We start from the raw sequence: 24,563 nt of genomic DNA, 5'->3' as shown, positions 1-24,563 counted from the left end.
GGGACATATGTATGCATTATGGCTGATTCACTTTGGTGTACCACAGAAACTAACACAGTATTGCAAAGCAATTATACTCCAATAAAGATCTATTAAAAAAAAAAGGTGCTTAGCTCTGGACTGAGTTTTTATAATAGCTTTATTGAGATACAATTCACATACCATAAAATTCACCCTTTCATGGTATAAAATTCGCGGTTTTTAGCATATTCAAAAGTTGTACAATCATTACCACTATCTAATTCTAGAACATTTATAACATCACCACAGAAAGATAGCCCAAACCCCTTAGCAGTTACTCCTTGTTTCCTTATTTCTAGACCCTGGCAATCATTAACCTACTTTCTGTCTTTGGGATTTGCCTATTCTAGACTTTTCATACAAATGATCTTATGTGTCTGGCTTCTTTTACCTAGCATAGTGTTTTCATGTTGTGCATAGTGTTTTCAGTGTTTCGTTCACACTGTAACACAGCTTGTTTTTAAACTAACAATGATACTGTGAAATGTTATCAGTATTTGTTCTGCATGAGGAAAAGATGAAATTGAGAGGTATTTCAATATTTGCTATAATAGTTGTGTATTAGATCTCTTAGACAAGCCGAGATAGTTAATTATGCTTTGGTGCATATGAATGGCAGTCTTAGGGGCTGAGTTTCACAAGGGGCAAGTCCCAAGAAAGCAAAGCAGATGGAAGACAGCATCAGCGACACAACATCATAAAGTGTACAATATTGTATGTTAGACAAATAAGGTTAGTTAGAGACAGGAGGTTTCATGTCATCAACTCAAAAGGTGGTGAAGCTTTCAAAGAAACAAGAATATGTAAATGATACCTTCTGTTCTTTTTAATCCATCAGGTCTTTAAGTGACAGAACATAAGCAAACTCCCTAACACTGTTCTAAATCTACACAACTCAGTTAAAAAAAACTTTTACTGGAAAATATCGGAGGAAAGCGAAAAATAAACATACAGATGAAAGGATCAAGAAACAAAACGCCCTTATAAACACCATCCATGCCAAGACCAAAAAAGCCTCTCTTGAGCCCCCTCAATGAATACCCTCTGCAGTCTATAAATATAGTCATTTTCTTGAGTCTAACACTATTTTTTCAACTTTTATGTACGTGGACTCATACAGTATATATTGTTTCGTTTCTGGTTTCTTTGACTAATATTTTTTTGTGAGGATCATCTATGTTGTTGTGTGTATTTGTAGTTCATTTGCATTGTGGAAGCACATGCTTGAATGTACCACAATCTATTTTTCATTTACCCTGATAAACATTTTGGCTCTTTCCAGTTTATGCTATTATAGATAATGATTCTATACGTATTCTTGTTCATGTCTCGGTGCACATAAGCACACATTTCCGTTGGGTTTATATCTCAAAGTGAAATTAGTGGGTCATATAGTATTCAAATATTAAACTTTAGTGAAAAAGTCAAGCAGATTTTTGAAGTATACAAGAAGTATACTTCAAAAGTATATGAAGTATACATCAGCAATGTATTTAGGTGTGGTTTTCTTTTTATTCTACATGGTACTTGAAGAGAGTCTTGAATCTTTTTTGACATATCACATCAGATTTGGAATAACCTTTGTTATCATAGCTCCAAATATTTTTTCTTCTCTATTCTCCTAGTCTTTTCCAAGACTTCAATTTCATACATATTGGGCACTATCTTGCACTGTCTTCATTTTTCTCAGCCTTATCTCTTTCCTCTTGCATTTTACTATAAGTAGCAAGGAAAAACAAGGCTGTACCTTCATCACTTTGCTTGGAAATCTCCTCAGCTAAATATCCAAGTTCACTATTTACAAGGTCTACTTCACACCCAACAATAGAACAAAATTCAGTCAAGTTGTCTGCCACTAATAACAAAGATCACCTTTCCTCCAATGTACAATAACATGTTCTCTTTCTACAACCTCACCAGAAGCACCTTTAATGTTCATATTTCTACCAATGTTCTGTTCATGACAATACATGTGTTCTCCAAGATGATAGAAACTTTCTCTACTGTGCTCCTCACTTCCATCTGAACCCTTACCAGAACTGCATTTGATATACATATTTCTACCAACTTTCTCTTCAACGCATTGTAGGCTTTTTCTATCATGTACTTCAAAATTCTTCCAGCCTCTACCCATTACCCAATTCCAAAGACATTTCCTCATTTTTAGGTATTTGTTACAACAGGACCTCACTTCTGGTACCAAAATCTGTATTAGTTTTCAAGGACTGCAAGTGTAAATTGGGTGGCTTACAATAAAAATAATTTAATTTCTTACAGTTCTGGAGGTCAGAGGTCTGAAATCGAGGTGTTAACAGGGCCATATTTCCTCCAGAGGCTCTAGGAGAGAAAATTTCCCTGCCTCTTCCATTTCCTAGTGACTCCTGGTGTTCCTGTGCTTATTGATAGCATAAATCCAACCTGTCTCCATCTTCACATGGCCTTCTTTCTGTGCCTCTGTGTCCCTTCCTCTACTTATAAGGATACCAAACATTGAACTTAGTGCCCACCCTAATCCAATATGACCTTACTTTAACTAATTACATCTGCAAAGAGCCTATTCCCAAGTAAGTTCACATTCTGAGGTTCCAGGTGTTCACGAATTTTTAGTGGACACTATTCAACCCACTATACTCTTCAAAATTTTTGAACAGAAAAATATAGTCTGCATTGTCTGAATAACCTAATCTGCTAATCTTGGAAGTTCAAGTTGTGAACAGTTTTAAATATATTTATTTATTTATTTTATTTATTTTTGGCTGTGTCAGGTCTTAGTTGTGGTGCACAGGCTTCTCTCTAGTTGTGGTGCATGGGCTCCAGAGCACGTGGGCTCCAGAGTGCGTGGGCTCTGTAGTTGTGGCACACGGGCTTCTCTCTAGTTATGGTATGTGGACTCTCTCATTGTGGTGCATGGGTTTAGTTGCCTCGCAGCATATGGGATCTTAGTTCCCCGACCAGGGATGGAATCTTTGTCCCCTGCATTGGAAGGCGGATTTTTTAACCATTGGACCACCAGGGAAGTCCCTGTAAACAGTTTTAAGATCAAGTAATTTTAACCCATGATGTTTTACTAGGGACCCACGTTTTGAGGAATTTGATATTTCTTTAATAAAATTGCTGTAATTAGTCTGGTGGGGATTAAAGAAAGCATGGGTGGATGATTCTTGTCAAGTTTTATTATGAGGTTAATGCTTTATAAATATGGAAGATTCTTTTTTTCAATGTTATGGTTACATTTAATAGGAATTATCTATCCCTTGAAGGTTTGATAGCTGTTCTGAACAGCTATGCATATGAATGTTTGTGTCTCCTGAAAATTCATATGTTGAAGCTCTGACTCCCAATATGCCAGTATTTGTAAATGGGGCCCTTGGGACATAATTAGGTTTAGAAAGGTAATGAGGGTGGAGTCCCCATGATGGAATTACTGTTGTTATAAGCATAAGAAGAGAGACCAGAACTCTCTCTTTTCACTATGTGAGGACACAGTGAAAAGTCCCCCATCTGCAAGCCTAAAAGATGGTTCTCACCAAAAACACAATCTGCTGGCACCTTGATCTTGGACTGGAGAATGCTTTGTATCTACTGCTGTTATTAGAGACCATCAAAAGCAGTTTGCTTCCTGTTGATTAGTAATACACTCTGACTGTCTTACCTCAGGGATATATCAACTTGGCAGCCCTCCTGCAGTGTCCTTGTGGTTTTTTTTTTTCCCACAAGAAATCATGCTGGCCAGTTACACTGATGGTATCATATTGAATTGATCTACTAAAAATGAAATAACACCTAGTCTAACATATTGATAATTGTAGGCTAGATTGTGGGAAGTAAACATGATCAAAAAATCATATTTCTGCCACCTCAGTGAAATTTCGAGGGTTCCAATGGCCTGGGACATGTCAAGATAGCCTTTCAAAGTGAGGAATCTGTTACTGCATTTGCTTCCTCTTATCACAAAAATGCATAATACTATGTGGGTCTCTTTAGATTTTGGAGGCAACATTTACCTCATCCGGGTGTTATTCTGACCCATTTACTGAGTAGCCTGAAGAGCTGCTAGTTTTTGGCAGGGCTCTGCAACAGGTCTCAGTTGCCATGCGAATTGCTCTTCAACTGAGATCTACTGATATAACCTAGTCAATCTGCACTAGAAGTGAAATAGAATCTGTAAGAAAAAAAAAAACTCCTTGCAAACAAAAGTCTAGGACTCGATGGCTTCTCTGGGCAATTCTACCAAATGTACAAAGAACTTATACTGATCCTTCTCAAACTCTTCCAAAAAAGGAGGGAACATTCCCAAAGTCATTCTATGAAGCCACCATTACCCAGATACAAAAACCAGACAAAGACACTACCAAAAAAGAAAATTACAGGACAATGTTTTTGATGAATATAGATGCAAAAATCCTCCACAAAATATTGGCAAACCGAATCCAACAACACATAAAAAGGGGAATACACCACGATCAAGTTGGATTCACCCCAGCGTCAGAAGGACCGTTCAACATACACACGTCAATCAATGTGATACACCACATCAACAAAAGAAAAGACAAAAACCACATGATCATCTCAATAGATGCAGAAAAAGCATTTGATAAAATTCAACATTGATTCATGATAAAAAACTCTCACCAAAGTGGGTATAGAGGGATCATACCTCAAAGTAATAAAAGCTATTTATGACAAACCCACAGCCAATGTAATACTCAATGGTGAAAAACTGAAAGCCTTCCTGCTAAAATCTGGACCAAGACAAGGATGCCCACTCTCATCACTTCTATGAAACATAGTATTGGAAGTCCTAGCCACAGCAATCAGACAAGAAAAAGAAATAAAAGGTATCCAAATTGGGAAGGAAGAGGTAAAACAGTCATTATATGCAGATGTCATGATACTCTGAATAGAAAACCATAAAGACTCCACACAAAAACTATTAGAACTGCTAAATGAATTCAGCAAGGTAACAGGATAGAAGATTAATATACAGAAATCTGTTGCATTTCTTTATACTTACAATGAAATACCAAAAAGAGAAAGTAAAAAAAAAAAAAGCCCTTTTAAAATGGTATCAATAAGTGGTGCTGGGAAAACTGGAGAGCTACATGTAAAAGAATGAAATTAGAACACTCCCTAACACCATACACAAAAATAAACTCAAAATGGATTAAAGACCTAAATGTAACGCCAGACACTATCAAACTCTTAGAGAAAAACATAGACAGAACACTCTGACGTAAATCACAGCAAGATCCTTTTTGACCCACTTCCTAGAGAAATGGAAATAAAAACAAAAATAAACAAATGGGACCTAATGAAACTTAAAAAGCTTTTGCACAGCAAAGGAAATCATAAACAAGAAGAAAAGACAACCCTCAGAATGGGAGAAAATATTTTCAAATGAAGCAATACAAAGGATTAAACTCTAAAATTTATAAGCAGCTCATGCAGCTCAATATCAAAAAAACAAACAACCCAATCCAAAAATGGAAAGAAGACCTAAATAGACATTTCTCCAAAGAAGATATACAGATTGTCAACAAACACATGGAAGAATGCTCAACATCACTAATCATTAGAGAAATGCAAATCAAAACTACAATGAGGTATCACCTCACACCAGTCAGAATGGACATCATCAAAAATCTACAAACAATAAATGCTGGAGAGGGCATGGAGAAAAGGGAAGCCTCTCCCTGGTGGCGCAGTTGTTGAGAGTCCGCCTGCCGATGCAGGGGACACGGGTTCGTGCCCTGGTCCGGGAAGATCCCACATGCCGCGGAGCGGCTGGGCCCGTGAGCCATGGCCTCTGAGCCTGCGCGTCCGTAGCCTGTGCTCCGCAATGGGAGAGGCCACAACAGTGAGAGGCCTGCATACCACAAAAAAAAAAAAAAAAAAGAAAAGGGAAGCCTCTCGCACTGTTGGTGGGAATGTAAATTGATACAGCCACTATGGAGAACAGTAGGAGGTTCCTTAAAAAACTAAAAATAGAAATACCATACAACCCAGCAATCCCATTACTGGGCATATACCCTGAGAAAACCATAATTCAAAAATTCATTTACACAGTGTTCATTACAGCACTATTTACAATAGCCAGGACATGGAAGCAACCTAATTATCCATCAGCAGATGAATGGATAAAGAAGATGTGGCACATATATACAATGGAATATTACTCAGCCATAAAAAGAAACGAACTTGAGTTATTTGTAGTGAGGTGGATGGACCAAGAATCTGTCATACAGAATGAAGTAACTCAGAAAGAGAAAAACAGATATCATATGCTAACACATATACATGGAATCTAAAAAAAAAAAAGTTATGAAGAACCTAGGGGCAGGACAGGAATAAAGACACAGATGTAGAGAATGGACTTGAGGACATGGGAAAGGGGAAGGGTAAGCTGGGATGAAGTGAGAGGGTGGCATGGACTTCTGTATACTACCAAATGTAAAATAGATAGCTAGTGGTAAGCAGCCACATAGCACAGGGAGATCAGCTCAGTGCTTTGTGACCACCTAGAGGGGTGGGATAGGGAGAGTGGGAGGGAGGCTCAAGAGGGAGGGGATATGGGGATATATGTATATGTATAACTGATTCACTTTGTTATAAAGCAGAAACTAACACACTATTGTAAAGCAATTATACTCCAATAAAGATGTTAAAAAAAATACTTAGGAGTAAACCTGACCAAGAAGGTGAAAAACTTACATGCAGACTATAAAAGATTAATAAAGGAAACTGAAGATGATTCAAAGAAATGGAAAGATATTCCATGCTTTTGGATGGGAACAGTTAATACAGTTAAAATGGCCATACTACCCAAAGCAATCTACAGATTTGATGTAATGCCTATCAAATTACCCATGACATTTCTCACATAACTAGAACAAATAATCCTAAAATTTATATGGAACCACAAAAGACCCAGAATTACCAAAGCAATCCTGAGGAAAAAGAACAAAGCTGGAGGCATAACCCTCCAAGACTTTGGAAAATACTGCAAAGCTATAGCAACCAAAACAGCATGGTATTGGCACAAAAACAGACATATAGATGAGTGGAACAGAATAGAGAGCCCAGAAATAAACCCACACATCTATGGTCAATTAATCTTTGAAAAATGAGGCAAGAATATACAATGGAGAAAAGACAGTCTCTTTAGCAAGTAGTGCTGGGAAAGCTGGATAGCTGCATGTAAATCAATGAAGTTAGAACACTCCCTCATGCCATACACAAAAATAAACTCAAAGTGGCTTAAAAACTTAAATATAAGAAATGACACCATAAAACTCCTAGAAGAGAACATAGGCAAAACATTCTCTGACATAAATTGTAGCAATATTTTCTTAGGTCAGTCTCCCAAGGCAAAAGAAATAAAAGCAAAATAAACAAATGGGCCCTAATCAAACTTGTAAGCTTTTGCACAGCAAAGGAAACCATAAACAAAATGAAAAGACAACCTACAGACTGGGAGAAAATATTTGCAAATGATGCAACCAACAAGGGCTTAAGTTCAAAATACACAAACAGCTCATACAACTCAATATCAAAAAAGCAAACAACTCTATCAAAAAATGGGCAGAAGAATGGGCTTCCCTGGTGGCTCAGTGGTTAAGAATCCACCTGCCAATGCAGGGGACATGGGTTCGAGCCCTGGTCTGGGAAGATCCCATGTGCCGCAGAGCAACTAAGCCCATGTGTCACAACTACTGAGCCTGCACTCTAAAGCCCGTGAGCCACAACTACTGAGCCCACATGCCACAACTACTGAAGCCCATGTGCTTAGAGCCCGTGCTCTGCAACAAGAGAAGCCACTGCAATGAGAAGCCCGCACACCGCAACGAAGAGCAGCCCCCACTCGCCACAACTAGAGAAAGCCGGAATGCAGCAACGAAGACCCAACGCAGCCAAAAATAAATAAATTTTTAAAAAAATGGGCAGAAGACCTAAATAGACATTTCTCCAAAGAAGACATACAATTGGCCAACAAGCACATGAAAAGATGCTCAACATTGCTAATTATTAGAGAAATGCAAATCAAAACTACCAGGAGGTATCACCTCACACTGGTCAGAATGGCCATAATGAAAAAGTCTACAAATAACAAATGCTGTACGAGGTTTGGAGAAAAGGGAACCCTCCTGCACTGTTGGTGAGAATGTGAACTGGTGCAGCTACTATGGAAAACAGTACGGAAGTTCCTTAAAAAAATTAAAAATAGAGTTATCATATTATCCAGCAATCCCACTCCTGGGCATTTATTCAGAGAAAACTCTAATTTGAAACAATATGTGCACCCCAATGTTCACAGCAGCACTATTTGCAATAGCCAAGACATGGAAGCAACCTAGGTGTCCATCAACAGAAGAATGGATAAAGAAGTGGTATATATACACAATAGAATATTACTCAGCCATAAAAAAGAATGAAATAATGCCATTTGCAGGAACATGGATGGACCTAGAGATTATCATACTAAGTGAAGTAAGTCAGACAAAGATAAGTATCATATGATATCACTTATATGTGGAATCTAAAAAAAATGGTACAAATTAACTTACTTAGAAAACATAAACAGACTCACAGACATGGAAAACACACTTATGGTTACCAAAGTGGAAAGCAAGGGAGGAATAAATTAGGAGTTTAGGATTAGCAGACACATGCTACTATAATATAAAATAGATAAATAACAAGGTCCTACTGTATATCACAGGGAACTATATTCAATATCTTTTAATAACCTATAATGGAAAAGAATCTGAAAAAGAATACATATATATATTTGGTCATACACATATATAACAGAATCACTGTAAACTGTATACCAGAAACCTACACAACATTGTAAAACAACTATACTTCAATAATAAAAATAACCTAGCAGATCTGTTGGTACTTGAAGCAAATTACCATGCTACCTGAGTTATCCATCATGAACTGGGTTTTGTCTGACCAACAAAGCTGTAAGACTGAATATGCAGAGCAGCATTGCATCACCAAATGGAAACTAGATGAGTTTGAGCTGGTCTTGAAGGTATAAGTAAATTGCATGAGTAACTGTTACAGATGCCTACGTTTATCTCCTGCAATAATGACCCCTCCCCTCTCAACCTGCACCTGTGGTTACATAGAGCACTCTCTTTGACCAGTTAACTGAGAAATATTTGAGCCTGTTTTACAGATGTTTCTGTATGAAATGCTGTCAATATCAAATAGACAGCTGTAGCACTTTAGTTCCACTCTGGATTAACCCTGAAGAACAGTAGTGACAGATAATATGGGAGTGGCTCTTATTATTTTCCCTAATAATCCACTAGTGAAATTCTGACCACCCCTGCAACTGTAGCTTAGCTGGTCTAGAAGCCTTAGTTTCAAGAAAAGAATGCTTCTGTCAGGGAGTAGGGCAATGATTCTATTAAACTGGAAGTTGAAACTGCCTCCTGGTCACTTGGCGCTCTTCATTCCAGTCAATCAATAGCCATATGGGAGGTTACTCTATTAGCTTGGGTAATTGACTTTGATTAGCAAGGGGAAATTGGGACACTACAACTCAATGAGGGTAGGGAGGAGTAGGTATGTCAGAAATGCAGGAGATCTGGGGTAGCTCTTAGTATTCCAGTTCTTGCCAAATTCCTCCTTCAGTTTCTATACTCCTAAACTAGGTTTATATCTAGTTCTGTGACAATGGGCTCTAGTGTCTTTGGCAGGATACCCACATCATTGACGTTGAGAGCCTGGGGGCAATGAGAGACCAACGTGGTCTCTCTGTCCTCATGGGTCCCACCCATCCCCATAGGTTCTAATGTGTCTTTGCTTCTGTGACTCATGTCCTCCTCCTTTCTTGACTACCTTTCCCACTAACTTCAAGATGCAATAAGAAATGCTCCCACAATTGCATAATGTCAATTCCTTATAATAAATGCTCCCACAATTGCATAATGTCAATTCCTTATAATAAATCCCTCATTATACATGCATATGTCCCACAATTGCATAATGTCCCACAATTGCATAATGTCAATTCCTTATAATAAATCCCTCATTATACATGCATATGTCCTAGAAGCTCTGTTTCTCTGGTTGAACCCTGATGGATATATCTGCCTATATTTCTAACTCGTTCTAGCTTTTCTGTTCTGACTTCTCCTTCTTGGCCTGGTCCTCATTTTGTTAGTATTCTCTAGACTTTTATCACTGACCCTCTTCTTTCCTTACACTTTCCTTCTTACACATTCTTTGTAGCCAAGCTCATCAATTCCTGTAACTCTCACATACGTGACCTTTCCTTTTATATTGTACCTCTAGACCAAACTTTTCTCTTGAGCTCAAGAGTGGTATTTCTGCCAGCCTTCAGAGCATCTCTGATTGGATATTTTGTAGATATCCTAGACCCAACATTTCCAAAAATGAATTCATGTTCCTAACCTTGGTTAGGACACTATACACCAAGTAAGGTAAGCTGTGTATCAGTGCCTATTGTAGCACTTATCGTAAAGCTTTGTAATAATTGTACTCCCAGCCCCGCTAGACTACAAGATATTGAAGAAAGACAGGACTGTGTTATTTTTATCCTAAGCACTTAGCATGATGAACAATACATAGTAGGCACTTAATATATGTTTAATGAATGAATATATGAATGAACAAATGACTGAATGAATGGATTCATAGAAAAGATAGAAATTGCAGAGAGATAATAAATGGCAACACAGAAGAATAGAACATAGTTATTTTCAAAAAGCTGTAATTTAAAGATCTACGTGTATGGCATAATTTTCCAAAAATTGTAAATACACAGTTTCCCCAAAATATTATTTAAGAAGTTTTCAGTGAAAAGAAGTACAACAATTTTAAATTGCTAGAGTTTCTTTACTTTTTACTATTCATTGAATTTTGTACATAAAATGCTTCAGGTATTTAATTTAAACTGATGACAGTATGTGAGGCTTTGAGATTTATAACAGCGGAAGTGAACTTTCACAGAACAAACTATGTTTTCATTTTTCCTATAGAAATTTTACAATTACAGTTTATACTAAGCAACCACAATACGAGTGGAAGAACATTTTTATTTTTAGATTAAGTATAGCTACAGAATCTTTATTAATAAGTGAAGGTATAATTTGTATTTGTGTTATCAGAAAAACAACTCTGGTTGTCAATTTATCTGCTAGAAAAATAATTAACTGCCTAAATGCAAACAGAGTAAAAAATGTAAGATTCTGCTTTCAATTTGCATTAATATAGTCACACTCCATGGCTCACTTATCAAATTTTTCTTCTTTAAGAATAAAGCTATTTCTTTCCTGTCACACATTAATAACATATAATTACTATACCTTCCAGAATTTTCTGGGCTTGAATCTTCAGAGAAACCATGCAAGAGAAATAATTTTTGGGGGGTGCTATTGATATACTGCCTAGATTTTTTAGATTTATTCACTGAACAACTTGCGTTTAATTTGAACAACTGATATTTTGGATTTTTAAATTGTTCACAAAATTAAATCAAACAAAGGAATAAGAAATCTAGAGGGCACATGTCTTCAGAGTGGAATGGTAAAAAAACAGCTCCAATTCATTGATTAAGACAGTATGCCCTGTAGTCGTTTTACCTGTATTTAGATATAAAACTTATGAATCTTCACCGCCTAAAAGATAAAGTTCCAAATAAACTTCTCAAAAATCTGGGTTAACCTTTTCCATTTCATTTTCTATAACTCCTCCTTATGCAACGTAAGCTCCCTCACATTGAACTCATCTCAATTCCTTCTACACATGATGCACTTACACTATGAACTTTTATTTCTTCTGCCTTGTTCAGGCTATATCATCTATATGGAAGCAAATCTCCCTTTTTTTTTTCTCTAACTTTTTAGATGCTCCATTCTCTATCATTATAACTTGCAAACGGATCACTTATTTTCTGAGTCCTTCTTTCTATTGCACTACTTTGTCAACTGTTGAGAATAGTAACTGATACATGTTCCTAACATACCCTTTGCCTGCCATTTCACTGAGAGCTCTGAGTTCATCAGGGATGTTAACTGCCTTCTAATTAATTGAGAATTATTTCACAAAATGTTCCAGCACTGCATAATAAAGATTGCCATCCTTCTAGCCTGTGGTAATAGTTACCTCATCACACGTTGTTGGGTCCTGAATCCAATGTCATATATTTTAGGATTTTTATCATGATAATACACCACCACACTTTCAGTGCCAAATTCTGTATTAGTCACAGTAGGCTAGGCTATGCTGCAGTAACAAACTACTCTCAAATCTGGTGACTTGCAACAATAAAGGTTTGTTTTTCATTCTCAGTACATGTCCACCGTAGGTCAGCAACATATCTGCTTCAAGTAGTTTTCAGCCTGACACAGAAGGCTCTATCTACAACACTGCTGATCTTGTAGCAGAGAGAAAAGACAGAACATGGCATTTGTTGACTCTTAAAGCTTCTGCCTGTGCATGACACAGGCTACTTTTCACATCTCATTTGCGAATAAAGCAAGTCATCTTATCAAGCCTGACATTAATGAGGCAAGTAAGTGATATCCCCTTCCAGGGAGAGGCAGCAGGTATTTGTACACAATATAATCTACCACACATACCAATCCTACTTCTAAAGCTAAAGTTTGTTTTTACAATATGTATATTCTACTATGGCTTCTTTTTCCAGACTGTCACTTCTAACCTTCCAATCTCTGCTTAAAATATTGCTCACAGACTCCCCTAACTTTAATGTGCAAAATTTAAACTTTTACAATTAGACATTTTGGTTAATCTTTAATGCAACTTAGGGAATTCCCTGGCGGTCCAGTGGTTAGGACACCATGCTTCCACTGCCAGAGGGTCGGGTTCAATCACTGGTCAGGGAACTAAGATCCCCCAAGCCACATGGCCAAAAAAAAAATTTTTTTAACAAAATTTATATTCTCTAACCCTGCTTTGTTAACAATTCCAAAGGCATCACTTGACTACCTATATATTATTGTTACTTCTAGAAACTAGGTCAATGACAAAAGAGTAAGCCACAGGATTTTACTTTCTTATTAACAGAAAGCCATTGGATTTTACTTTCTTATTAACAATGGCCCCTTAAACAGTGGCATTCTTGTATGCCTACTTATTTTATTACCAAGTGTTATCATTAAAAATAAAATATTGCAAGGAAAGGTCTTCTGCTTCTAATTTCTTTAATGAAAGCCTACCTATACTTATTGCTATCAGGCTTCTGTGTTCACTTCTAAGTATCTTTTATGATTTTTGTGCTGATATTTTCTTTTAACATAACCATACTCCTTACCATAGTTTATAAGGTCAATGTCAGAGAGACCTTTATAACCTCTCTGATCTCATTTTGTTATGGGTCAGCCACACTGGCCTCCCTTGAGCATTTTATTATTTTTTAAAATCTCAAAACTATTTTTCTTGACAGTTGGAATATTCCTCCCTCAGATCTTCAGCAGTTTACCTCCTTCTTTTCATTTAGGTTTCAGCTCAAATATTACCTTCTCAGAGGAAACTTCCATGTCTACTCTCACTAAAGTAAACTTCTTTCCTCCACTCCCCCATGTCCTTCTCTCTCATTATTGTATTTTATTGGTTTGTTACTCTCTAAAATTATCTGAATTGTTTGTTTATGGTTTGTCTTCCTAACCAGCATGTAAACTCCATTCGGGAGGAACAATTTTTTCGTTCACTGCTATCTCCCTAGATAGAACAGTGCCAGATGCAGAGTAGGTACTTAATAAAGATTTAGTGAATGAATGAAAAAGACACCAGTCTTCAAAAGCTTCATGACATGTCATCTTAATAATCACCACTTATTATTTTTTTCCTACCTCGCTAGCCATATCTCCCTCTCCTAAGCATTGCATATTGGCATTCCCCAGCTCCACGTCCTTTGTCTCTCTTGTCACTCAACCTTCTCTCCCTAAACAATCTCATTCAGTCACATGACTTCATTTCCTATTAATAAAATGAGTCCTAGGGAATTCCCTGGTGGTCCAGTGGTTAGGACTCCACACTCTCACTGCTGAGGGCCCGGGTTCAATCCCTGGTTGGCGAACTAAGATCTCACAAGACGCGTGGTGGGCTTAAATAAATAAATAAATAGAGTCCTAAATGTATTCTTCTAGTTTATATGTCTCTTCTGCCCTACAGAAGTCCACTTGGGTTTTACATAAATACATATCCATCATTCTCTATTGTTTCTTATCTCAATAATAGGCATCAAAATCCACACAGCCAGAACTGAACCTCTGAAACTATCCTGGACTCCCCCATCTTCCCACTCCCCTATGTCTGACCAATCACCAAGTCTTGGTGCTACCTCCTAAATATCTCTGGAATCTTTTCGTCATCATCACATCCCCTATACTAGTCCAAGCTACCATTATCTCACAGGGACTATTGTAATGGCCCCTTAACCAGCCCCTCCCCTTTCATGTTTATCTCCTCGAATTCATTCTTCATAGACCAGGCAATCATTTAAAACCACAACATCTTGCTTTTGCTTAACTCCCTAATGCTCTCAGCATAAAACCCGTGCTGTGTAAATGACCATTGGTCCAGCAGATCTGATTCCCACCTTGCTTTCCAAGTTCCAACCATACGTATAGACCTCCTTCAGCTTCTCAAAAAAGTCTCTTTAGTTTCAGACCGTCACTCTTATTACCTCTCTTCTGTATATCTACATCCTTCCTTTCACTCGGTTAATGTCTACTCCTTCAGGTCTAACATTACTTTTTCAGAGGTGACTTTTCCTATTCTTTCCAGGCCCAATTACTTGTGTGATCATTTGATTGATGCTTTAAGTTACCTATGGGGTTGGAGGGGGTTCAGAGTGTCCACTAAAGCCCGTCTCAGGGAAGACTTTCGGGTTAAAAAACAAACAGATAAATGACAATTGTATTGGGGTACAGGAAAAGATTATGTGTAGCGACACGACCAATAAAAACATACTTTTAGAATTCAATTTCAGGCCCGGGGAGAGAATAGTGGCAATGTCGCAAAGGTCTTTGCAGCGTTGAACACTTAAGCGAGGCTCAGGAACTGTTTACAGATCACAGTGACAGGACAACTGCCATCTTTAAGTCATTTACTAGTTTCTAATTTCTGCCCGTAAACGACAGTCAAGGACAGGAAGCAGCTGCAGTATTTTTAAACCGCAGTGGCTGACCTCGGCGGCTAGAGACTCGACCTGCCCTCCAGACGCCCGGCGCTCAGCAGCCAAAGGCGCCTCGCAGCTCCCTCAGCGGCGGTTACAGCGGCCGGCGCCCGACCCGCACGCGCGTCCCCAGCGTCTCGGCGCGCCGACCCGGCTCCCTGGAGGCTAGTAAAAGGACCCGGCTCGCAGAGCACGAGGCCCGTGCGTCCGCCTGTCCGCCCCCTCTTTAAACACGGGGCCTACCGAGCAAGTGCCTGTGTAGTCAATCGGAGGATTCTACTTTTGACGCAAAAAATTACCCATCAGAAGTATGAGTAGCATAGGAATGAGAATGTTTCACTTTGCAGTTGAACGCTGTTGGTTTGGACAGGTTAGGCGGGCGCGAGAGCTGCTGGATCAAAGCAGGCACTGTTTAGGACAGCTTTATCCGGGCCCTCCTGTCGCAAGCCGTCCTCCGAGGCAGGGGTCCTTCAGGAAGGAGGTGCTGGTTGACTTTGGACGTCCGCCCTTCCTCGGCGCGAAGGCTGTTCAGTCCTGGGCTTTGCAAGTTTGTCGTTCTCTCCGTCTGGACTCGAGGCTTCTGCCGCAGCCATGATCCGCCAGATCATCGGTCAGGCCAAGAAGCATCCTAGCGTAAGTTCTTAAACCCTTTCCCAGTGTTTTCACTTGTGCATCCTGTGTCGGGTTGCGGCTGCCTCCCCTGAGCTTTCTCCTTCGCAGCCTTTTACCGTTCCTCGGGGCTGGATCCTGTCTCACTTTGTCATATTCTGCTGGTTGCCCCAAGACCTTGAGCTCTGACCTTCCAGGCCTTGCATTGCGGGGTTTGGCCTGGCACACGGAAGGTGAGGGACGCTCTCGAGGAAAATAAAATGTTGGAACAGTGTGGTGGGCGCGCGTCCTCTTGCAGGTTGGTCGGACCAAGAGGGATAGTTGTGCGCTGTGTGGGTTAAAGACCAGGAAAGGTCAGGCACCCTATTTGTTGTGCTGTTTAGAGTCTCGTATTCACTGCATTGCACCATGAGGCTTTGAGGCAAATATGAAGGTCCCTGATCTTGGAATGCTCAGTTTGTCTGGACGTCTTGATATTTGGGAGGATTTTTGTAGTGTGGAGTTTAATCGCAGTTGAGTTCTTTTGAATCTCACATTTTTCCCTGCATATAAACGTGCTGTGGCCCTAAAAATCAATTACGCAGTATTTAATTTTTATCTTAAATCCAGTTGCCTAACGACGCATTAAGCGTTGGTAGCAGTACGTTTTCAGAGATTATGCGTAAAACCGGTATTTATAATAGGTGTGTTTCTGTTTGCTCATTCAGACTCTTTATTTAACAGAATTTTTATTTTTCGTAACGTCTGTATCGAAGCAAGCTTAAGTCATTTGCCAAGAGCTTGTTTTGCAAGCCTTGAGTTGGGAAATTTAATGGGAGTGATGTATAAATATTAAGTGAAGAAGGCGATATATTTTCTGGGAAAATTTAAAATTTGAATGTAACTTTTTCTACATTTAAACCAGAATTATCTTTACATCCTTTGGAAATTACATTTCTTTCTTTTGAATGTAGTTATAAGAAATCTTATCTCAATATGAGGTCTATATTTTTTCAAATTTTAAGACAAGATTAAAAAGACGTTTGAAGAGAAGGTAAAACTGTAGAGATAGAAAGAATGCAGATTAGTGGTTGCCTGAGGCTGGGGGGGGATGGGGAGTGACTGCAGTGGCCGTGAGAGATTCTTGGGGTGATGAGAATGTTCTAAAATTGTATCGTGCGATGGTTGTACAACTTTATAAATTTACTACAAATCATTGGTGGTTTCATACTTGAAATTAATGAATTTTATGGCATGTAAATTAAATATCCATAAAGCTGTTAAAGTTTTTAAAAAAATAAAAGGGTGGCTTGAGACTTGGAAATCAATGTGTAGAAACTACTGTAGTCTTTCTGTTCATTTTTATCAGTATGTAGGTATTTGAAGATGATTCTTGATTCTTGTCTATTTTGTTTTTGGTTCCAGTTGATCCCCCTCTTCCTATTTATTGGAGCGGGAGGTACTGGAGCAGCACTATATGTTTTGCGCCTGGCGTTGTTCAATCCAGATGTCAGGTAAGTGCTTGAAAATGTTTAGAACTTTGATGGTTTATCAAACTGATTCAGGAGCCACAGCCTTTTTAGGGAGGCAGCATCAAGTAGTAGAAAGAACCTGAAATTTGTTGTCATACAGTAAGTTCAGATCCCGGTTCTACTGTTGTCATTTACTTTTCCTGGTTCATGAAATTATCTAAATTTCTCTGAGTCTCATTTTCTCATTGGTTGAGTAGAACTGCTTATACCTATTTTGTAACGTGAGGATCGAGATAATAATAACTTTTTATAAAACAGTCAGGGTTGCTGGTATGTTTAAGTGTTTTTTAAAGGGATCTCTTTTTTTTATTTTTTTGCGGTACGCGGGCCTCTCACTCTTGTGGCCTCTCCCGTTGCGGAGCACAGGCTCCGGAAGCGCAGGCTCAGCGGCCATGGCTCACGGGCCCAGCCGCTACACGGCATGTGGGATCTTCCCGGACCGGGGCACGAACCCGCGTCCCCTGCATCGGCAGGCGGACTCTCAACCACTGCGCCACCAGGGAAGCCCTGTTTAAGTGTTTTTTGCCTGTGTTCCACAATAGGGAATGCTTCTTTCTGAAGTTGTAAAAGAACAGGCATGGAAAAGGTTGTTTCATTGTTTTTTTATGCAGTTTTCTATATATCACTTCATTGATGAAATAGAAAACACTAGTAAAAGCCAAGTGTAAAGTTTTTTTTGTGACAGGGATAGGGACAAGGACAACTGCCCCAAGAGGCTCTGTGTTGTACCTTTTTCTGATTGATTATGTGAGATTGCTTATTATGAATCCTCTCAACTCCATAATGAAAATAACACCATCCTTCACCTGATAGGAGGTGGGATTGATATATTTGAAATGTTAGCTTCTTGAGTACAAGACTGTTTTAAATAGTGTTTTATTACTCTAACAGTTATAACGTTTTATTTCTTTTAGTTGGGACAAAAAGAATAACCCAGAACCCTGGAACAAACTGGGTCCCAATGATCAGTACAAGGTAAGCTACAAAATTGCTTCAAAATTGCTGGAAATTGTATTTTAATAAACTTTGTCATGGGGTAGGTTCTTTTTGAAATTGGATCTGCAAGTAAGATTCTGTTACAATGAACTTAGAAGAATTGCTAGATTGTTCTGTGAAATTAGAATGGCATATTTTTCTAATAAATATTTTTTCTAAGGATTTTATTCACAGGCTTTAGACTCTGTATGTGAAATGAAGATAATGTCTTAATTGTACTGATTCGACTAAGAAAAAAAAGAGTATAGTTCTTGTTTAATATTTTCTTTGTTCTTGGGTAGTGTAGTGCAGTGGTTCTCAAACCTCAGTATACATAGGCATCTTCTTCTTCAGCTCCATCCCCAGAGATTCTGATTCAGTTGATCTGTTGCGGAGGCTGAGAATTTGCATTTCTAATAAGGTTTCAGATGATGTTGATGCTGTTGGTCCATGGACCACACTTTGAGTAGCACTAATCTAGTGGCTAGTTTGGTTGGCTGTTCTTTCTTCTTGGTATGGTTGACATATTTCAGCTGAGAATTAGTAGGAAGAAATGAAAATCAGTTGAAACTTATATTTTACCATAAACCTTCTAGATAAACTTTTTAACATCTTTCTGGAAAACTGGTTTGTGAAACTACTCTTCCAAAGAATGACTTGATGGACTGAGGCCATTTACTTTTTTTAATTTGTTTTATTGATACATGATTGACCTGCAACGTTGTATAAGCTCGAGGTGTACAACTTGTTGTTTGATGCATTTATGTATTACACTATGATTACTACAGTAGTGTTAGCTAACACCTTTATCATGTTACATAATTATCACTTTTTTGTGTTGAGAACAATTAAGAGATAGTTCCTTAGCAACTTTGAAGTTTATAATAAAGTATTGTTGACTATAATCACTATATTGTGTATTAAATCTCCAGAACTTGTTGATCTAGTAGTGGTAAGTTTGTACCTTTACATCTCCCTAATTTCCCCGCCGCCCCCCCATCCCCTGGTAGCTGCCATTCTACTTTCTGTTTTTACAAGTTCAGGTTTTTTAGATTCCATTTAAGTGATATCATACAGTATTTGTCTTTCTCTGTCTCACTTATCTCACTTAGCATAATGCCCTTAAGGTCCATCCATGTAGTTAAAAATCTGAGACCGTTGATTCCCCAAACACAGCTTTACTTACCTGTAAAATTTTTGCATACAAAGAAACAATCCTTGCAATGTCAAAAAGGGTGGGGGACAGCTTTATTAGGGTGTGATTCTCATACCATACAATTTACCCATTTACAGTATATAACTTGCCATGAATTTTCCATTATACCAGGCTGCTTCATCAAAAAATAGCAATTTCTTTGAGCACTCTCAAGAAGAGGTGTCTTGACCGAGGAGTGTTCAGGACCCCTTAGCAGATATACCTCCTTGATGGAGATGGATGCTGTCATTACTGATGACAACAACTTTTAAGACAACTGTCACCTTTTACAGATTCCAAGCTTTCCACTCAACCTTCTGATTATAATTTGGCTTCCAAGTCTCTAAACTGATCTTGCTACAAGAAACAAACAAAAATGCACTGGTGAAGCTGAAGTGAACCATCTAATCTGTGTCACATTTTGACTCAAAAAATGATACACAGGCATCCTGTTTTTTCTCTCCTATAAATTTTAGTCCATTCTGGAGAAAATGATTTCACATCCAATAAACTTTAAAAAAGAAAAGAAAACAAAACAGGCCTTTAGTCCTTCCACCAAAGAGCATATTGGAGTCTCTGCGTATGTAGTTTAGAAAGCTCCTCAGGTGATTATGATAATGAAGCTAATTATTATCATGTTCTGGAACATGAAAATACCTGCCAGTATGAGGCCATGTGAGCTGGAAATGGAACGTTGCAGCAACAAAAAACTAATGTGTGCAGCATAGACTGGGCTGTGAATAGCTAAGATACTGGTATTAGAGCCTGGAAAAATGAATCGTGTAATGGCAAAATATTTGATAAGGTGTCACTTGCTGTTACTTGGAAAGAAGACCATTTGCCTAAAGAGTTTGTTATAGAAAAGATTTTTGGAAAACAGGATGTTTGTGGACTGTTGCTGGCTCTACTTGCCAAGAGATGAGTTTAGAAGAATTGGGACATTTGCAAGCAGAAATAAAAGGGAACCAGGTCCAGAAGCTTGTGAGCCTGGAGTGGATGATGCCTACTACTGCTTCTAGACTAGAAGACTAGTAGACTAGATTATTCTTTCTCTATCATTCACTTCCCCTCACCTAAGATAATTTTTTTTCTGGCCTATTAACATCAGATTTGGCCATGTGACTTGCTCTGGCAAATCAAGTGAGGGGAAGTGCTATCTGCCACTTCTGAGCCAGTGTGTAGTTCCCCCATTGTTCTTTTCCATCTGTCATGAGACCAAATTGACAGTTAAGGGCTACTCATTCAGCCCAGGATTAGAATGAAGAGAACACAGGGCAGTCAGCTTATAAATGGCATATAATGTGAATGAAAAATAGACCTTTCTTAGCCGCTAAGATTTGGTGGTTATTTTTTGCTACTTCACAATCTAGCAGAAGCTAACTAATACAAACAAGAGAGGTGACTAAAATAGGATTTAAGCATTAAAGGCCTAGCAACACTTATCATCTGAATAAAATGCCCCAAAGCCAAGATCAGAATATGTTGTGCCTTCCCAGCTGTTGTTACAAAAAACTTAAAGGTAGCCACCATTAAATTGAGAAAAGGAACGTGGACATGGAAGCTGAAAAATAAATCAGATTTGAAAATTACTTCAACGGAGTATTTTGATACTGGCATATGGAACCGAATAAAAGCAAATACATCAGAAACCTGCTTAGTGTTGAGAAAATTAGCAGAGGTTCTGTGACCTTTCCACTCTGCTTGGGTGTAGGGGCTTGATCCTGCTTCTGGCAAGTCATATAACTTGATCTTCAGTGTCTTCTTTTATAAAGTAAGAATGAGTAAGGTTGTGATAATTAAGATAAACATAAAGCATTCTGCCTACAGTGCCTGGGATCTATTAGAAGAGCCCAACAAATATTTATTTCTTAAAATATAACCTGCGGTTCCTTTTATAAATAGTCCCTTTAATATTTTATTAATATGTTAGAGATGATACAGTTAGTTTCTTTTTAAGTCTCATTGTCTAGTTCAGGTGCTTCATAGGAGAACACTGTCAGAACAAAAAATACTGCTTTATGACTGATTCATACTTTTATGTTTATAAACTTGCTAAAAGTCTGTGTACATATCTCAAGGATAAGCTTCACAACCTGGGAATTTTTATTTTTTTTTAAAGTCAAATAAAATAAGAATTTTTCAATTAGAGGTAAAGAAGTTAGGGTATGTTTGGAGAAATAAAGAAAAGGGTTTGAAGAAATAATGGACACAGATTTATGAGCTTCTTCCTTAAAAACTGAAGAAAATGATGATAATTCTGCAGTTTTGGTTCTTTTGGAGTTAAATAATGTAGTCTCCAAGTAACTACAGCACAATTCAGTCTTCTTTGGCACAAGAATGAGTAAACTCAAGATTATAGCTTATGTATAAATCTTAGCTTATGTATAAATCCTAATGTTTCCTCAGTAGGAATTCTAGAGCAGTATCAAGTATAAATCATTTTTTTTAAAGTTGTTGAGAGTTAGAGGCAGTTATTTTAAGTAATGATAGTAAGATATATTTCTAAAATTAATTTAAGTTGAATATAAGGAAATTTATGGAAATTACAAAGTTTGCAAAATACAGTATTATTTAAAAGCAGAAATACTGTACTGTTTAAAAGCTTTTGTACCAAAGGTGGTCAGGTGTGAATTTGATTTTGATGCATTCTGGGTTAGGAAATTAAGGAAATGTCTAAGTGAGAGAGAGAAAATGGACAGAAAAGCCATCAAAGCAGGCCAATTTGTATCTAAAAATTATGGATACACACACACAACAAAGTATTACTTTATATTACTAGCCAATCTTTATTGCTATAAATCTTTCCCATCTAAATTTATAGCCCTTTCCTAACCAAATAGGGATGATAACTGGTATTTCTCTATTCTGTTGGAGAGTGACCTGTGTACGTAGTGGAGATGGAAGTAAAAACATAAGAATTGGAAGTATATATCAGAAGAAATTCATAGTTATTCACCTTGAAATAGAAGAATTTTTTTATAGGTTCTACCAGATTATACTACTACTGCTCTTCCGAGGAAGATTGAATATTTTTACCTTACCAAAACCATTATTAAAGAACTGGAATTTTAATGTCTTTGTTTGAATGACTTTTATATTGTTAAATATTCCTAATACAAAATTAATGTCTGTAATTGTTACTATAGAAAGCTGAATAAAAATAATCTTAAACTTCTATACCATCTTTGTGTATTTGATTGATTATCTAAAATATCTTTTTTCTTTTCCAAGTTCTACTCAGTGAATGTAGATTACAGCAAACTGAAGAAAGAAGGTCCAGACTTCTAAATGAAATGTTTCACTATAAAGCTGCTTAGAATGAAGGTCTTCCAGAAGCCATCCGCACAATTTTCCACTTAACCAGGAAATATTTCCCCTCTAAACGCACAAAATCCTGTTGGTGTATTGTGATGGGGTTTACACTGATTAATAAATAGTTTGAAACTTGATGTGTGTCACTATTTAATGCTGAAACTCTACTCTGAATTTTATAACTTAGGGTATAGGAAATAAACTATTAGAATTTAAGGAGTTTCTTGAATTTCTGTGTATTCGTGTAATTTGAAAATAAGACTTTAAGCTGCTCTAATAAAACACTTTTATTTTGTGTGTAGGCCATTGGTAACACTAGGGCATATTTAAGAACTAGAACTGGAAATCAAATGTAGACTGGCAAGATTATTCAAGCCTCTTTGGCATGGGCAAAATGAAAACCTCTAGATTTCTGTTACTGGCTGATGTCGAAGTATGTGCAGTTGTTAATGCTGGTTTTTACCATGGCATTCTCTTTGCTGAAGATTTTTAAGGTTGTTAGTCGCTGTGGTCTGGCTGGGGATTGTAGTTGGATCTGAGTCCATCACTACTAACCATGGAACTAGTGGCCAAGAAGAGCTCTTGAGAACTTCTGCTGAGCCTTGGCAGGTTTTTAAAGGCTAGAAAGTATGTTAGTAGCAATTTTGAGTGAGAGTTAACTTTTTAAGAATGGGCTGTGGAATTGGAATTTGGTAAGAGAAAATGTTTGGGTGTATATTGATGTTACCTGTTACATAGCTCTGACCTTTTAGCTGGATCTCAAATGATCAGATGAGCAGAACATTTCAATGGTTCAGTGGTGGCTAATCAAGAATTAACCATGTCATATATCAAGTTTCCACATAGGTATATGTAAATCATGACATTATAGAAACTTGAGGAATTTAGTGAGACAATTTTGGATTTTAATATGTAGGTATAATAAATCTTTGTGTTTACAAAGTAATAGCACATTTTACATGTCAGGAACTGAATTAAATGTTATATGGATTATATCAGATACTTAAATTTTTTTCAAAAACAGTAAGGAAACCAAGACTTGGATTAAATTATTCCAGTTCATTCTCTTAGTCAGATGTGGATATAGTCGTCCCTTGGTATATGGGGGATTTGTTCCAGGCCACCCACCCCCCTCCTACCCCCACAGACACCAAAATCCACAGATGGCTCAAATTCCTTATATAAAGTGGCATAGTGCAGTCAGCCGTCTGTATCCATGAATGCAGAACCCATGGATGTGGAGGGCCAACTGTATTTGAACCCAGGTAGTCTTGAAATGAATGTAGAGTGCATTTCAGTTACTTGACTGTCCATACTTTTAAGCTCCTGTGTCTTGGGTAATTTCAATCTCCAGAACAGAGTTTCTCAACCTCGCCACTGCTGACTTTCTGAGTCAGACCATTTGCTGTAGTGGCCTGTCCTGTGCATTTTTATTTTAGCATAGTTAGCAGCATTGTCCTCTGCCATTATATGCCAGTGGCACTCTTCCCCTCTCCAGGTTGTGAAAACCAAAAATGTATGTAGACATTGCCAGATGTTTCCTAGTGGGCAAAATTGTCTCATTTCCACCCATGTTGGGAACCACTGGATGCTTTGGCACAGATCACCTCAAAGTTTAAAAGTGTAAAAAACTACACATTAGTTACAAATAGCTAAGTAATTGAAAGACAAACATTTTATTAAGCAGTTTTGAATAAATGCATTAAGAAATTAGTAATAGCATTTTCTAATATTGAAGACAATTGTATGGATCTTTTAA

At 37.8% G+C, this 24,563-nt stretch overlaps 1 protein-coding gene across 1 annotated transcript; it reads left to right on the top strand.

Annotated features, from left to right (window-relative positions):
• Nucleotides 1-15,675: 15,675 nt before the first annotated feature.
• Nucleotides 15,676-22,941, top strand: NDUFA4 (NDUFA4 mitochondrial complex associated). The gene is made up of 4 exons (XM_060156118.1): nt 15,676-15,835; nt 17,216-17,304; nt 18,237-18,297; nt 22,724-22,941. Exons 1-4 carry the CDS (start codon nt 15,794-15,796, stop codon nt 22,778-22,780), a joined length of 249 nt encoding a protein of 82 aa, XP_060012101.1. The 5' UTR covers nt 15,676-15,793; the 3' UTR covers nt 22,781-22,941.
• Nucleotides 22,942-24,563: the final 1,622 nt, after the last annotated feature.

The sequence above is a fragment of the Lagenorhynchus albirostris genome, chromosome 8 (assembly GCF_949774975.1).
Source record: "Lagenorhynchus albirostris chromosome 8, mLagAlb1.1, whole genome shotgun sequence".
Lineage (NCBI taxonomy): Eukaryota > Metazoa > Chordata > Mammalia > Artiodactyla > Delphinidae > Lagenorhynchus > Lagenorhynchus albirostris.
The sequence above is the reverse complement of the archived record's forward strand: the minus strand, read 5'-3'. Positions and strand labels throughout refer to the sequence as shown.

What these genes read in the sequence shown, in the direction of transcription:
- NDUFA4 (XM_060156118.1), top strand. Translation starts at nt 15,794, where the DNA reads ATGATCCGCCAGATCATCGGTCAGGCCAAGAAGCATCCTAGC. An exon ending in AGGCCAAGAAGCATCCTAGC is followed by an intron (nt 15,836 to 17,215) that starts GTAAGTTCTTAA and finishes TTTTGGTTCCAG; the next exon opens with TTGATCCCCCTCTTCCTATT. An exon ending in GTCCCAATGATCAGTACAAG is followed by an intron (nt 18,298 to 22,723) that starts GTAAGCTACAAA and finishes TTCTTTTCCAAG; the next exon opens with TTCTACTCAGTGAATGTAGA.